The 16,898-nt window shown below is 36.0% G+C and overlaps 1 protein-coding gene across 7 annotated transcripts in view; it reads right to left on the bottom strand.

Moving 5' to 3' along the window:
- Positions 1-16,898, bottom strand: part of LOC134840615 (leucine-rich repeat-containing protein 43-like) — a 34,490-nt gene that overhangs the window by 3,467 nt on the left and 14,125 nt on the right. Inside the window, exons 10-16 of one of the 7 annotated variants that reach the window (XM_063856541.1) lie at positions 13,443-13,648; positions 6,685-6,750; positions 3,129-3,176; positions 2,789-2,839; positions 2,559-2,609; positions 1,985-2,081; positions 1,114-1,316 (exon numbers count right to left, since the gene is read on the bottom strand). In XM_063856541.1, coding sequence (XP_063712611.1) covers positions 1,114-1,316; positions 1,985-2,081; positions 2,559-2,609; positions 2,789-2,839; positions 3,129-3,176; positions 6,685-6,750; positions 13,443-13,648 — 722 coding nt within the window. The remainder of the gene's footprint in view (positions 1-1,113; positions 1,317-1,984; positions 2,082-2,558; positions 2,610-2,788; positions 2,840-3,128; positions 3,177-6,684; positions 6,751-13,442; positions 13,649-16,898) is intronic. The other 6 variants (XM_063856545.1, XM_063856543.1, XM_063856544.1 and 3 more) reach the window with 6 other exon arrangements.

Raw genomic sequence — 16,898 nt, 5'->3', positions numbered from 1 at the left:
AAGAAACGTCATGTTATTTTTGGAAAGGACGAGAATCTGAACGTATTAGAATATGACACCGCCCCGCACTCATCGCAGTTTCACATTCATGTGGTAGTGAAAGAACAAAAAAAACATCAGTTTCCATCCTATTGCAAAACAACAGCGAGGAGCAAAATATTCGCATAATCCGAAAACTGATCCAATTTTGGAGCCATCGCAGATTTTGAAAAAGGCGTATATGAATGCCTTTCAAAAAAATGTTTGTGGTACTACTAACTAAAGATTGCTTTATCCATTTTGCTCCAGGCAAACTGGCGCAAAATTCAGGAATTTGGACTGGCTCGGACGTACAGAGCAGGTCAAAAATGGCGCTTCATGTTTAAATCTTTTATAGCACTCGCAATCATACCGGAATTATTAGACTTTGAAAGAAGTCTCATTGTCTTCTTCACGGGGCTGTTCAGTTTTCTTAAAATTTTGGAAACCATTTCGAAATGCAAAGAGTGGCCGACAGAAGACTAAAATTTTATTAGAAGGCTGACAGAGCTTTCCAAATGGGAATAGGTTACGCTCAACCAACCAACCATAAGTTCATACGAAAAGAGCAGATCATGACTGTGAAAAATTGCTGGAGCCCAAGCAGGTAAGTGTACTACCGATGCTGACAAAGATGGAAAAATAAATCCTCGGTTGGTTGCACTTTTAAAGAACTATCAAAACAAAACCATTTTAAAGCAATTTGAGGGATTATCTTTTAACAATTCTTTGTAGATTGCATGTTTTGTATTTCTTTGTTCTTTCATTATTAGAATATAATAGTTTCTGATCAAAATTTTTATCGGTACTAATTGACGCTTGGTGCACATAGTCGAACTCTGCGAATTGTGGGTTTTTTCAATACTACTATTTGTCGCTTTCGACGAATCGTCGCCTTGCCCCGCCGAAAACAATGGACAATTTATATTTCAAAAAGATCATTATGTTTGCACGCCTTTAAGTTTTTCAACCTATAAGAAACACATAAGCATAACAAATGTTTGCCGTATAAAATAACAATCGAAATCATTTAAATATTCTATTGTATATTCATCACATAATTCTTTGACACTTTGAGAAAAAACCATCTCGTACCTTTTTCATATCACTGGCAGCAGTTGCCGGGGGAGTATCCAGTATTTCCAAGTCCTCTGGGCGCATCGGTCCCCCTCCCAAGTGGAGAGCGGCCTTGACTTTAGTCTGTTCACATGATGTTAGGAGACTCTTCAAGTGTAGCACGGCAGATCCCACACACGATTCAGTACAAGAATACTTGGTCAGATCAGACCCTTGGCCACCTAAACGGTTTTAACAATTTGACTGCACATCTCAATCCACAAATCTATAACTTAAAATCGTTTGTATTATCAAATAGGTAATTTGATAGACACTGCCGGAGGAAACTAGGTCGATAATTCATTTTTTTTCCACTGAGAAATCTAATAATTTAAGTTCACTTTTGAAACTATAAGATATTCACTTTTTTTCGAGCCATTTCTGTCTTAATTGAAGCGAGTAATTTGTCTTCCTTTTACCAAATTGATTTGAATTGTACTTAAAAAAAAAAGAACTCAAAGTCAAATTTGAGCTGTACGAAAAACTGTGTGGAAAAAAAACACGCAACCTCAATAAGGGTCTTCACAACGTTTATTGACACTTGGAAACGTTCTTGAGATATTAACTTTGACTTCACCACCGAACAAAGTCTTCCGGGATGCCAGAAAATGACTATTTCTCTTTGAATGTTTAACAGATTTAAGCTTAAAATCAGTAATGCTTTTATTTTGCCCTTCGTCTATCCTCTGCTTGATCATTTTGGTTCTTTATAATGTTTGACGATGTTGTGTAAACTTGATTTTGGAGAAATAAATTCTTTCTTTCTTGTAAAATTTTTTTTTTAAAAAACCTGGACACCCAGAATACAATACAGCAGCTAATACAGTTAATTGAGTCTCTGGGTATCTACCTGAGTGGGTGCTGGCCTTCTTGGCCGCTGCTCCTCCCGCAGTCGCCGCCATCTTAGCCCCCAACTGGCCTGGCTTCAAAGGAGTAGAGCCCCTGTCCTGAAAACCAATCAGGTCATAAAACTCTGATTACTTAGACACACTCGATTCTTTTTCCAGTCTCCATTTTAACTTGCCCGATCTCAGAAGAAAATGAGGAGTTGCTTTAATTTGAACATCAAACCTTCTTTTCCAGCAACAAAAAACTACAAAAAGTTCATTAATATGGAACTCCTGGGTTCGCAGATTCTAAGAGGGACGCCGTTAAAGGACACACGCAAGCTAGAAACAAAGCATTTGTAGCGATTCGACTTCAGCAAATATTCAGCTCTGGTTTGTTAACTAAGCCAGTCAATGGCGGAAACAAACCATTCAAATTAAATGAAGAAATTATCATCTCAAATCAAATTACTCATCATCCGAAAGAGGCAGCCAATGAATTATACAGAAGGTGTGTTAAGTCAGATTTTCAACCTGGTTTTCTATAAGCGACTACATCTAATATGCTCAAGAAGCCAGCCATAATAGTGAACTAACGGTCGCACTCATTTGACTAGATCGGCGTCTTCCTAGTTGGTTTAACTGGCCCTAAAAAATAAATTAATTCCCATTCTTTAACTCATACAAGCTGTTATTACAATTTCATCAGGGAATCAGACAGTTTATATACTTATAGTTATATTTTCATCAAGCGGTCAAAATTGATTTCAAGTTTCATCAGTGAAACCAGTCGCAGTTCGAATAGAATGGGGGGAACAATAACTAACTACAGTCAACAGTCGACTAGACCTTCTACGTTGCGACTGAAAGAGATGTCCCTAAAAGAAATTAGAAAAGATTCAACGAGCAAACTTTCACCTTTTTTGAACTTGACCGTCCTTGTCGACTTGAAGACTAAAAATGAGTTCTACTACATCACCGCTTCCCAATTTATTTTTTTTCTAAAACTGATCATTTTTCATTAAAACTAAAAAGGAGATGTCGGTTTTAATTATCGGAAAATAGTTGCATTATTTTCATGTGATGTGAATCAATTGTAGGTAGTTAAGGGTAACAGTTAGTATCCTCTTTGTTAGAATCGTTAGTTCAAGTATCAAACTATCATACTGATTGGTCGAAGTGTCTCGAAGTCCGTCGAGACTTAGGCGCGCTTTTCTGAAAATCATCAACAGAGAAAAGCTTGATAAGTATCCATTGTTATGAACAAAGCGCACGCGATAAGTACTTAATGTGCTGACATCAAGATGAAAAAAAACCATTAGAACAATGGAGTGCCAATGAACTCAGAAATCCGAAAAAATGTGACCTTTTATTGAACATTTCTCAATTTTTGTATTTCGAAGAAATAATTTGTGTTAGAACTCTTTGAAATTCAACAAATCTTTCATGATTAACAGTTTCGTTCATCTGATTGACCTTACGAAAGAAAAGTGACCTTACTAAAGCAATGTACGTACACTTCATTTTTTATCTATGATTTTTAATGAATAAAGCATTTTTTCTGAATCAAACTGCATTTTTTTATTTCGCTGAGAATTTAAAGATAGATAATACAGTAGCGGAACTGAAAATAGTAAGCCTTCAAAAAAAATAATTTTGTCATTTTTTTTATAAGAGAGCCCAAAATATTCGGATCAAAAGTACCTGCACCAATAGAAGTTTTAAAAAGAGATTTCGAAAGGCTAAAAAGAAGCTTTCAGAAAGCCAAAATTTACACGGAAGCCTGAGAATTGGCACGGAAGTTTAAAATTTCCCACTTGGTGAAGAGCCGTAACTTTTTTAAAGCAAACTGAGCATAGCCAGTTTTAAAGTAGGCTTTCAAATCCTGTTATTTCGATCAAACTCCTGATTTCAGATTTAGCTGGATAGTTAGCGAGTCGAAAACGGTCAACAAATCAAAAATTTGACGTTTCCGAGAATCATAGCTGTATGCGTAATAGGGCGTAGCTGCTTAAGCGTAGCTGAGATTCACTCAAACTCATATTTCGATTCAACTCAAAATCTTACATTTGGGACTGTAGTTCTCGCGAAAAGTCATCAACTTTCGAAAAAAAAAAAACGTTCGAAAAATCAAAATTTTGACTGTTCCAAGGGCAATAACGTTTTGTTTAAAAAACTTTGCGAGTGCAGCTTCTCACTACACGTTATCTCCATTGAACCCACATTGTCCAATTTGAGGAGTTAGGTTATGAGAAAAGATTCACAAAACAACCAAAAACCAAAAATTTGAGTATTCAGAGGGCCATAACTTGTTGTGTAAAAAACATTTGCGCGTAGCCGCTTATATAGGGAACTTTTCAAAACCTTTCTATTGATTGAAACCAAAAACTCAGATTTGAGCGAAAAGTTTTTGAGAAAACGAAAAAAAATCAAAAATATGGGTCAAATATTCCCCAACAGAATGTTTCGAAGGCTGTAGACAGAGGGGTCAAGTAAAAAGAGACTCTAGGGGAGTATACACACACTCAGGGGATTGGACAGACTTTCAATTGATACCTCTTTTTTTGAAAATAAGTAGTAGTTATTGATAAAATCAAAAAAAATTCCAATAAGTTTGAAAATAAAATTCATAACAAAAAAGAAATTTCCAAACCGATTGGTAAATACAAAATTAAACTGAAAAGAGCGGAGGGGAGTGTTAAAATTGTATTTTCCTTGAATTGGCCTAAAATTAGGTCGAACAGCCGATAAAAAATAGGCCGAAATGATTTGGGCCGAGGAATTTTTTTAACAAAAGGAACTAAGGAAATACGAAATCAATGTTAAGTAAAATTACAAACTCTAGGAGCAAATCAAACACTAAAAGCAACATTAGCAAAGATGCGCGCCGCAAAAAAAATCAATTCCAAATGTGACAACTAAGGCGACAAGAGATAAGCAGGCAATGAATTTGCCGACAAATATATTTCAAACAGAAAACTTCCCATTTGAAAAAAAAACAGGTCCTGGTCAGATTCAAACCCAGGGCCTTTGCTGCTCCGGGCATACACCTTACCTTCAGGCTAAGTTGGCCGGAAACGCTTTGAAGTTTAAACTCATTATGAACAAAGATACAAACGATTCCATTGATTCTGTTACACGAAGTTCACCCGAAAAAAATCATAATCGAGTTTGATAACTCAGCAAGCGTAATAAAAAAATTTCAAAAAAAACAATCCTTTAAAATGATCAGTTTGAAAATAAACAATCTTATAAGCATTTTTTTGTCCCTAGCGTATGCATTTAGCTTAAGCAACGTGGCGTCTTTTATTTAGACCAACTTCCTTTCAGCGTCTGTCAAGAGTAAAACTCCATTTTTAAAGGAAAAGTAATTCACACTTTTCGCTACATTTGAAATTTAGTATTTCGAAAGCGTTATAAGCCTTCCTTTTAGCAAACGAACTTGAAAAGTAATTGAAAACACGGAAGTAAAACAGCAAGAAACTCAAGAACAATCAAAGAGGACTACGAACGTTGTTACCCTTGAAAAAAGAACTTGAAAAACTAACAAAATATATAAATCCACCGTTTTTTTTTGCATAAATTTATTAAAAATTTTCACGAACTTTTAAAAAGGGTTACAATTGAGCATTCGGAAATTTCAATAAGGGGCCAAAGCTTCATTGATCTCAAACAATATCGGAAATTTGTAACAAACAAAATATTAGGTAAATAAGCCGACAGCTAATCAGCTGAAAATCAAACAAAGTTGTTTGGTAAAATCGTATCGGAAGAATATATGTACTGCCCAAATAGTATCCACGAAAGCCACATATGTACAAAATGCAAGGTGGTATGCACAATTCAGAAACTAGAACAAGAGCTTAATCGGCAACCATAAAGCCTAAAAACCATCTGCAAAAAGTAATGCTGATAAATTAGCACTATACAACTAGATTTATCAAACTGAATGAAAAAGTTTTCGAAAAAGAAACGTGCCGAGACAAAAAAAACGCAAAAGTTGCATTTGAACAAAACTTATCAAGCCGTAGCAAAACCGAAAACACCTGAGCAAAAACCATTGATTTCAAAAAAAAACTTCAAATTAAACAAAACATTTTCAATTCCCCTTTCCCCTCTGAACAAATACGCACACAGAATCTTCTATCGGTCATCACACGAGGACATCAAAAGTAATTTCAACAAATCGAATTGGTAAAATTAACACCAATTTAAAAATCAAATTTTGATTCGGCGGGTATTTTAAAATGCTTTAACACGTATAACTACAATGAAAATAGTTTCAAGCAAAAATAAACAATTCTTAGAAGTGGCAACTAAGAATACAAAAATCAGGCTAACAATTTTTATTTGAAACAAAATATTTCCTGTTTGAAAAAAAAACAGGTCCTGGTCAGATTCGAATCCAGGATCTTGCCGTCCCAAGTGTATTCGTTACCTCTAGGCTAAGAAAAAACAAAACCATGTGAAAAAAAATTATTTAATGAAAAAAGTATAGTATCCGATTGCAATACCTTTGCTTATCGCAAGGGTAAAAATACCCTAAATCAAACTGCAAAAAAAATCAATTTTAAGCGTAAACCTAAAAAGTTAATTAACTCCGTTCATTGACACTTGATAAGAAAACATGGTTAATATAAGCCGCGCGACAAGCACTTATTGTGCTGTGCTGAAAATGAGATAGAAACGATTGCTTGACTAATTATGACTTATGTAGACCCACCTTTCCAGATGTGGCTCTTTCCACAGCCAGTTCTTCTGGGGTTTGTCCAGCAGGGTAGTAAAGAGTCTAAAAAAAATAAGAAAAACCTCAGCGAAGGAAAACAAGCAATAATCTAGCCGTTAAACTTACAATAATACTACAAGGCATAACTCTTTTTAAAATGGTTAACAATCCAAGCAATTATATTGACACAGGCAAAGCGAAGGTTCGCAGTACTTGAGTTACAAAAATATAAACTTACATTCACAAGTAGAACGTGAAAAAATCTAATATATATTCCATACATTTCAAAAACTGGCCTCCAAAATCAACATACATTGTCCAGCTCTTAAAACTCAAAAATGCTCTGAAGATTTCAACTCACGTAAAGGAATCATTTATTAAAAATAAATACGAAAAACGTTTTTTTTTCAATTGCCATATTATTGTGTTAAACTTCATAGGACCTAATTTAAAAAGTTTTAATTAAATGATCTTATCGCAAGAAATGGCGTGATCCAAAACAGTTAGAAATAAGAAATTGACGAAATATTTGAAACCAGGATAGTCGGCAGGGAGCAGAGAAAGTTCGGACCACAATAACTTTCGAAAATAATTTTTTAATCAAAAAACAGTCAATTTTTGTCCATTTAGGCAAACTCAATAGTTAAATAAGGAATATTCGACAACATTTTTCTTGGAAAAATGAACAGAATAAAAAAAATTCAATAAAAAACAATTTCTGCAGAAAATGCTAGTTATTTTTCAAATTTTTTTAATTCCCAAAAGAAACTTCAAAACCTAATTTTACTGGAGTAATTTTGAACGGCTTAAAAAACGATTGTCTTCCTAATTTAAGGCTGATTGCTCCCTTTATTCGCTCAGATCGAAAATCACAATTTCAGACCACTGAAAACCTATTTGGAAAATTTTAAATGTCGTTCGAATTACGACTGCAAGGGTTCAATAAGATATATCACACGATCGATTCCGATGACTATTTGAGGTACCCGGCTGTGCATAGAAAAAGTTAAAACACAGAGGCTATGTGGACCTTCGCGCCACTGAAATGCAAAAACAAATGCCAAATTTCATCGAAAATTAGTCAAAAATTGCACCTATTTCCTATTTTTCGAAACAAAAATCAAATTTTTGCAAAAAGAGGTAAGATCTAGCCATCCTCTAAGCCTTACCGCTCATAAAAGCTGTTTTGACTCAAATCAGGCGAATGAAACATTTTTGACGACGGGGGAAGATTGAAAGTCGCAGTACTGCATTAAAATACCTTTTGTAGATAACTGCAATCACAAACAATCAAGATTCTGAAAATTTTAAGAGACGGCTCTAATTATTGATTTATATAGAATAAAAAAGATGAAAAGAAAAAATCAAAAGAAAAAAAAACCTGCTATTTTCTGGGAACTCAACTACTTGTACAAAGCCGGCATATGAAAGGATTTTTAATTTTGGTAAAAATGCCTAAATCTTGGACATATTCCGAGCTTTTCCGTCTTGGACAAATTCCGTTAGACAAATGCCATGCATTTGATTTCATAAGAACTAAGATGTAAAATGATTCAAGTCATTCTGTTAAACTAGTAGTTAACCCAAAACAGACAACACTCCTCTTTCACAAACTTGAGCGATAACACGTTTTTCAAAAAAAAACACTTCTTCAAACCATCTACTCTTTTAGAAATCCATCTACGAAAGAAATTCTTCAGCATGTTTACAAGAGCGTTTCAAACAAAAACAAATCAAAGCAAAATCGAAACAAAATGAACACAAAAAACGGTTGACATTTTATTTTTAGCGTTTTTCTCCTTTGAAATTTTGGCGAACACAAGTTAAGCATAAAATAATACAAATAGCAGTAAAAAGTCGATAAATGCAATTATTTTGAATTATCTTCGGCAACTTTTCCGAAAAAAAAAATGTAAAAACTGATAAAAAATAGTATCGAGATAAAATAATTCAAAATTTCTCGGGCATGGACATTGCCTTTGCGCCAAATTAACAGAATGGACTACTAGATTTGGTTACAAAGAGAGCAGCCGTATAAGCTTTGACAAATGAATTTTTGCAAAAACGGGATTCGAACCAAATATCTCTTAAGTCGATATATGTAATATTTTCGAATTATCTTCAACTTTTCCGAAAAATAGGTACAAACTGATAAAAAAAAATAATAATCAAGATAAAAAATTTTTAAGTATCTCGTGCATGGACACCTTTGCGCCAAATAAACAGAATGGACAACTAGAGTTGGTTAAAAAGTCACCGGATAAACTTTGACAAATAAACTTCGGCAACAACGGGATTCAAACCAAATATCTCTTGACTCAACTATTTTTGTTAGTAGTTGCTCACAGGTATCGATTCGTCTGCAGCCCCAACCCGTTTTTGTCAATTTTTTTTTCAGTACTCCACAAACGTAATTATGGAGATTGAACTGTTCCGTCGTCTTGTCTCTCAAACCAGGGGAGCAGTTTTTGATACGGAGAACCGAGCGAAACTCCCGTGCCCGGTTTTGGCGGGCAGTTTTTAATTAGTCAGGAGAACCGAAAAAACTCCTGATGTGTGCTGTATTGTGTTTCTGGGGAATCTACAAAACTCGTCCTCTCCAGTTGTTATAAATGAAGCCAGTTAGCGACTTCGACAAGTTGGTCCCACATGTCGTCCATTGTCAGTGTTTTTGGTTTGGCCGGATAGTTGCAAAGATGAAGTACGCCACGAGGATTATAACAACAGTTAGGACAGATGTCTTTGGTTCTTTATCAATTCTTGATAAGTAGTTGTTGAGATGATAAGTGCTATATCCGCAGCGCAGTTGAGCAAGAAGTCATCTTGTACGACGAAGGCGATTTTCTTTCTGTGCTACATAGAGAATCGAAGTATCCGTTAGTCTTGCAGTGTTACTGCTTATATAGTTATTAACTTCCGTCCAGTAAATGTTTTTCAGAGCAAGCTTGTAATCTAATGATATGATAGATTTATTTTCCTCGAGGATGTGTTTTATATCAAAACGGTATTTTTCCATTTTTCGATTTATGAACAAAGTGTTTCTTTACTGCAACTCCAGTTAGTAACAGAAAGTTTTTCAGTAAGTTATTCCTAGTTTTTACTTTGTTCATGATGTTACTGATATGGCGAGAATATGAAAAAGTTTATCATAACATTAGTTTTTTATTTGACCTCTTCGATCCAAATCCTGAGGCCAGTTGCTTTGGATTTGTCTGATGAGAGTATAAGGTTTCGACTTACCATCCAGTTGTAGAGATTTTTTAAACATGGTTGATCTGTTGTTCCTCGAGAAATTCATTGGTTCATTAGTTGCATATTTGATTTTTTGTCTATATGTTCTCTAAAAGTTTCGAGTCCTTGTAAATATAATGTGATTCATCTTTTGGTATTGTTGGATATGTTAGAAGATTGAATGTCTTTCAGCAAGATACCGTGATCTATTTTGTCAGAAGCTGCGGTGAGATCAGGAGCAACCAAAAGCGTTCTTTCTAGCCATCTCGGATGGTTAAGACCATTTAAAAATTTTCAACATTTAGGTTAAGTGCAGTGTTCTTGGATCTATTTTTCGTGAAGCCATGGTGATGGTCGTCAAGTTTGATGCTATCAAACTCATTTTGTGATATTCTTTCAATCACATTAGTAACTGGAAACAAGAGTGCTATCGGCCATAAACTTTTTGCCTCTTTAGTTTTTCCCGGAAGGAGAGGAAAAAATTATCCAATTTCCCAGTTGTGGTATGATTGATGAAATTAAAGACATATTTCTCAGACTTGTTAAGTAGAAAAGACCCATTTCACCAAGATGATGGAGATGGATTACTGCTATATCTTAAGGGCCATGAGCTTTAATTTTTTTGCTTGCTTTGCGTTTTCGACGACCTGTGGGAGTATATAGGTTGTTTCAAGCTTAAGTTTATTCAATTTTGTTTGTGCTACATTTAGCTTTAGTTGGCGATGACGGATGTGGACTGAATTTCTAATTAAACAGATTGGCGCATGTTCTAACAACCTACACCGATTTTTTATCGAAGTGTATTGGGTGGATTGATGTAGGCTCTGTAGCCAGACCAAGATTTAACAGTCTTCAAGAGTTTGTGGCTGGTTCATGGCTTTTGGCTAAGTACGATTGCCTCTCAGTGGCGGTACACACGCCACGTACATGCTGAATGACCCAAAAATCGTACAACCTCTGCTGCAATTATCATCAGACGCAGCATCAACTCTTGACCGAACTCAAGTCGTTTACTAGAAAAAAAATAATCGTTCCCAATTATAAGAGCAATTTCACACTTTTTTGCAGGTTTCTTTGAAACCTACTTCTTCATCTGAAAAAACTGCCCATTCAAATGATTCAGGCTTTTATCTATTTCAAGGCAACAAATGAAGGCAATCAAAATTGTTACTGATATGGTTGAGGTATTGTTCTTTGCGGGTGCAACACCATCATTTAGACATAGATTTGAGATCTGAAAACGAATTTGAAAATCATAGCCAATAGAGAGTTAGAAAAGAGTCAATTAACACAAATAAACGAAAGCAAAAACACTGCATTTCGGAAAAAGATGGTTTTAAAAATTTTCGAGATTCTAGAACAATTTCTGATTCACACGTTTTTGATAAAATTGACCCAATTTGAGAAAATTGAACCAAAACGTTTAATTTCGCTGGGAAATTTGATATTTAAATTCCATTTTCGAAATTCGAAATCGATTGCGTTTTTCTTGTCCTTTAGACTTTCGCTGTGCGTTTATGAAATTTGCCATCATTTTGAAAAAGTAATGAACTGAACTTAAAAAGAAACTAAAAATCAAACTGCGAAAAAGTAAAAATGATCCTGGACAAACTTTACGACTTTTCTTCCATGTTTCAACTAAGTTCATCGTATCTTTAAATTCAAGAAAAATTTAAACGAAGAAAAAACAAGAAAATCAACACAACAAGAAAAGTAATCCGAAAACAAAAACCAACACTCAGATCGAAAAAAATTGGATAGCCGAAAGAAGTCTAAAACATGCAAACCATTTAAAAAATGCAAACCATTGATTTTTTTTCAAAAAAATACTGAACCTGAAAAATATGTATATTAGATAAAGTTTAAAAAAACCCAAAAAAATCATCAGGACCTATATAAATAACGCTTCGCAAACACTAGTGATGGAACGACAAAAAAGCACTTCTATAGGGTAAATAAGAAAAAGTCGAAATAAGCTTCAAATGAGTTACATTTTTGCTATGTGTCAGATTCGAACCAGCGACCTCGAGGTTTGGAGTGTCATGTGCTTCTCTCTCAGCCACAGACGCTAAATGATTGCTACACAAATAAAGTAGAGAACAGATGTGTGAAATTTCCAATGCTGCAGATTGTGATTATAGCAAAAGTGCCACCACATGAGCACTTTTATATGCGAGTTAGCTTAGAAAAAAAGTAGAGTCATATTAATACACTGCGCTTGCTAGTGTATAAACCACTTCGTTCTTTGACACTTAATAAATCACAGAAGTTTCTATCTATCTTAGGGTAACATGCAAAACTAGGATGAACATCATAGACTATATTTCAACGCAGAGGCGAAGCTTCGCAAACAGTAGCGAGAGCACGACAAAAAGCAGTTCTATAAAGTGCAATAAGAAAAAGAAGAAATAATACTCGAAATAGCAAAAAAAATTGGCTACGTCTAAAACTCGAACCTGCGACTAAGAGATTGAGAGTCTCACAAACTAACCACGGAAGCTTATTAGTTAATAGTCTCACACTAGTCACAAAAAAAAGCAGAGAACAGATGCTATGCAATTTTCAATGCTACAGTGAAATTTCCAAATTAGTGAACGCTTAATTTGCGAGTTAGGTTAGAAAAAAGAGAAGTTTCGTAACAATACACTAAGCTGACGCCAGTGTAAATAAGAACATGTTTAAGGAAAGTCCATAACTATACAAAAAAAAATTCTGCATTTTATAGATAATCAGGCTTGCCCCATCCCAGCCATCAATCACAACATATATCGGCTTTTGAAATATATAATAAACACATAATACAACCCAGTAGGTAATATAACGGCAAAATAGGTAAATGAGCCGACAGAATTGACGCCGGCGCCAATTTAGCCAAAAATCGACCAAAAATTTTTGCTTAATTTTTACTTAAAAAACATTGCAATGCTCCAAATACATAATTAAATAAGCAAATCAACTCGTAGAAACGGCTATCAATTTCTCAGTCGGAAACTAAACCGACAGATATTCATCCGAAAGCCAAGAGGCTGAAAAACCACGAGGAAAAAAAGGTGACGACAGGAATCAATCTCCAGACCTTTGGACTCCCAAGCAGTACATTTACCTAGAAGCTTGATAGCCAGCTGCAAAATCAATTGAGGTTTCCTAATAGAGCAAGGTAAATTTCTTAGAGATTTAGAAAAAAGTTGTACAGAGTAAAATATAGGGTAGAATTTTGGGTGAGAACTTCACAAAACAATTTTCGCTCCATATTATTTCGCATCACTGAAGAATAGGCTGTTAAAAATCCACATAATATCACTTTCTCACCGAGCGAAAAAATTATTGGTCATTAGAAAATGACCATTAGTAAAACAGAAAACTTAAAACAGGGAATTATTTTCCAAGTCAACGAAACTAAAATAAGCTGGTGCCAAAAAATTATAAAACGCTCAAAGCATTAAGTAATTTTGTAAAGAGCAAAAAATTCTTTAAAATATAGAAGCAATAGAAATGAATAAGCAATGCGAGAAAAAAGCGCGCACCTTCTCTTCTATGAGTTGCATCTTCAGCCCCTCTGTGAACAGATGTTTTAGCTGCAGCAGCGCCACAACTCTGAACTGTTCCTCGTGTTCGAACGACAGCTGGTCTAGGTCGTAGTCTAGTTTGCAAGTTGAGAAGGACACAATGTTAGGAGGTCCGGCTATTCTCACTCTTTCAGCCTCAGCCGCTTTTTCTTTGTCCAAACGTTCTGAAACCAACAAAGTATATACAGTGGTGATTCAAATTAACCGGACAAAACGAGCTAAAATTGAAATTTAAAACGCGTTTTTCTCAAATTGGGTTGAGTTTAGGTGAAAACTTATGAAGACAAAACTTGCTTAAAATTTTAGCAGAAATAATATGGTGTAATTTGGGACCAAGTTAACATCCTCCCCCCTTAACACGTTTAGGGGGAGGATGTTAACTTGGTTCTAAGTTGGGAATTTTCAGCCAATCAGAATCGAGCATTTTACATGCAGCGCTTAGCAAATTCAATTTAATTTAAGCGCTGGGGTGGAGGATCTTAACTTGGTCTATTAGGGGGGGGGGGGATGTTAACTTGATCTTTAATTTGTTTTGCGAAATTCGGGCCCAAAATTTTACCCCAAAAATGAGTCATTTGGCTTTTCTTAGTTAATCAAAAATTACGCCAAAAAGGCCCAGTCGATCACAGACATAATTATATCAAAGTGAGCCCCTTACGTAGCCCAACAAACTTTAAGAAAAGTATATTCTCCAAAACATTGTATAAGTTAATTTATTTTTGTTTGATAGACAAAATAGGTCGCTTTTACTATAAAAAAAACCAACTATTTATTTAAAAACAATTTACAATTTTTTTTGGAGAATATACCATTCTTAAAGTTTTTTGAGCTACATAAGGAGCTCACTTTGATATAACTATGTCTGTGATTGACCGGGTATTTTTTGGCGTAATTTTTGATTAACTGTCGTGAGGCGATCTTCGGTACCTCGTTATTTACTTGTTCTTTTGCAGTCTCACTGCAGATTGATGTTAATTATACTAACCGAAGTCATTGTGCTAAACTATACTTAATACCACGCAGAGCGTGTTCATTCTCTTCCGATATCTATACTGTTTGCTAGATAAACTTTATTCAACTTTAAAACTCATTCAGGATAAACTTCCTATTCAGAATATTTATTCGAAACTAAGTATTTATTCGAAACCAAGCAATAAAGTGATTCAAGCAACTAATTATTCAACTCTAAAACAACTTACTTATTGTTCAAACAACAAAGTTTTCATTCTAAAACCTCGGTAAATCTTATGGCGGAGCCAGCAGTTCCTGTGAACGAAGACAGGACTGACCTGTTAGGCATTCCCTCTTTCTGGGCGAAAGCCTCCATTAACCCGCCATTCCTGTGGGAATCTTGGATTGCTCAATTTTTCTTGGCCGCTGGTCTGAAGGATAATATCAATCCTCACGATCTTTTAACCGAACCCACTGAGGTTGTTGATGAACCTCCGCCAAGACCTGAGTCAATTGCTGATGGCGAGGACGCTGGAGCGGCCGAAGCCTGAAGACAGCGGGATCAAGCGGCGATTCGAAGAATTAACGAGTTAAACTTCGAGAGGAGGAGAAAAGGCCCTCGGATCAGTCAGAATTGGTTTTATCACGAAGCTGAAGCCCGTATGAAGTCTCGCTTGTTCTTCGCTCTGGGGAACGAAGGGAGGAGACGATTCGCTGACTCATTTCCTCACACGGACATCAGTAATATTCCTTTTCGTGAATTTCATAATGGCTGTGAAACATTATTCAAGGTTGAACGAGAATATACGGTGGAACGTATCAAACTGTATAACACGGTTTTCATGCTTGAAAATGACACTTTCTCGTCATTCTACGCTCGTCTGAGCGCCCAAGTGGCTCTGTGTAATTGGCCTCATGATCAAGAAAGGGAGACTTTGAAAGACCTCTTTATTTGACGAATTCGAGATATAGATGTTAAACAACAACTTATCAAGGCTAAGGCCGATCTAGATGGCACCTTTAAGCTCGCACTTGAGTGCGAAAAAGGGACAAATACATCTGCCCAATTCCAAAAACTACTTCCTCATAATCAACATTCAAATGGTATCAAGGTTAAACAAGAACCTACTTTCTCCATTCAATCATCTAGAGGGAAACGGAATTATCCTCAAAACCAAAGTGATCGAAAAGCGTCACAGAACAATCAAACAAATAAGTCATGTTACTTTTGTGGTAATCCTTTTAGTCCGGATCACCGAAAATCTTGTCCAGCTCGGGTAGTAACATGTAATCTTTGTCGGAAACGTGGTCACTTCGCGAAATGTTGCAACTCGTCGAAACGACGTGTAAATCTGGTTCAGAAAAATGAGGACGCTTCGGGCCCATCTATGGATTGTAATTTTATAGATGTCGAACAGGATAGTGAGCCAGAATATGGGGTGTTACAACTGGAATCCGCTGTGATGATTAATAGTATAGAAACCCTCAAGTCAAGCGGAGTGAAATCTAGGAGCCTCAGTATCCAGTTGCGTTCAGGTCGTAGTTTTTTCTTTTCGACTGTAGACACAGGAAGCCCAGTCTCGTTTCTGAATAAACGTTGCTGTGATTTACTTCTGCAACGAAATACATCAATTGAGTTTCGCGATATCGCACGTTACCCTGTTGACACCTTGTATGTGGACTATAATAAGCAGCCCATTCGTCTACTTGGGTCGATCCAAATCCCAATTTCTTCTGGTGGCTGGAGGGTGGATAACGCTCAGGTCCTCATTTCGGAGAACAGAGCTCGTAATCTCCTTGGTTTGGACTTGCAGGAGCAACTGGGTGTTGTTACTACACAGTTGAAAGCTGAATCAGTTCAGTCGCTGGAGTATAATTCGTCGGATCCGATATCAGAATGCTGGAGTTCCTTCTTTACCAAGAAATACGCCCATCTGTTCAGTCGTTTGGGCCGATCTAAACATCATAAAGTCTATACTAACTTCAAGTTCCCGTTGGTGCCACGTCAATTAAAGGACGTAAAGTTCCGATTCATATTCAGGATAGGGTCGCAAACGAGATAAAACTTCTGGTGGAGCAAGGACATATTGAAAAGTTGGACAAGTGTACGACTGATTTCTTCATAGCACCGATTGTGCTAACTGCAAAGAAAGGTGGCTCTATTAAACTGGCCCTTAATGCTAAGCCAATGAACGCTCAGATCTGGAAAAACAAGTACCAGATGCCGAATATTGATGAACTCATTGATTCCGCGGCACAAATCATAACAAGAAATGTTCCTGGAAAGGTTTGGTTCACGTCCTTGGATTTGAAGTATGCGTTTAGTCAGTTGCCATTGTCATCACTCACTAGCAGTCACTGTAATTTCAATATTCTAGGTAGCGAGGCGACGGGAACGTACCGATTCAAGACCGGATTTTATGGGCTGACTGACATGCCTACCGAGTTCCAGAAGGCAATGGA

Source organism: Symsagittifera roscoffensis, chromosome 2 (genome assembly GCF_963678635.1).
Source record: "Symsagittifera roscoffensis chromosome 2, txSymRosc1.1, whole genome shotgun sequence".
NCBI classification, from domain to species: domain Eukaryota; kingdom Metazoa; phylum Xenacoelomorpha; order Acoela; family Convolutidae; genus Symsagittifera; species Symsagittifera roscoffensis.
This window is presented reverse-complemented; position numbering and strand designations above follow the sequence as displayed.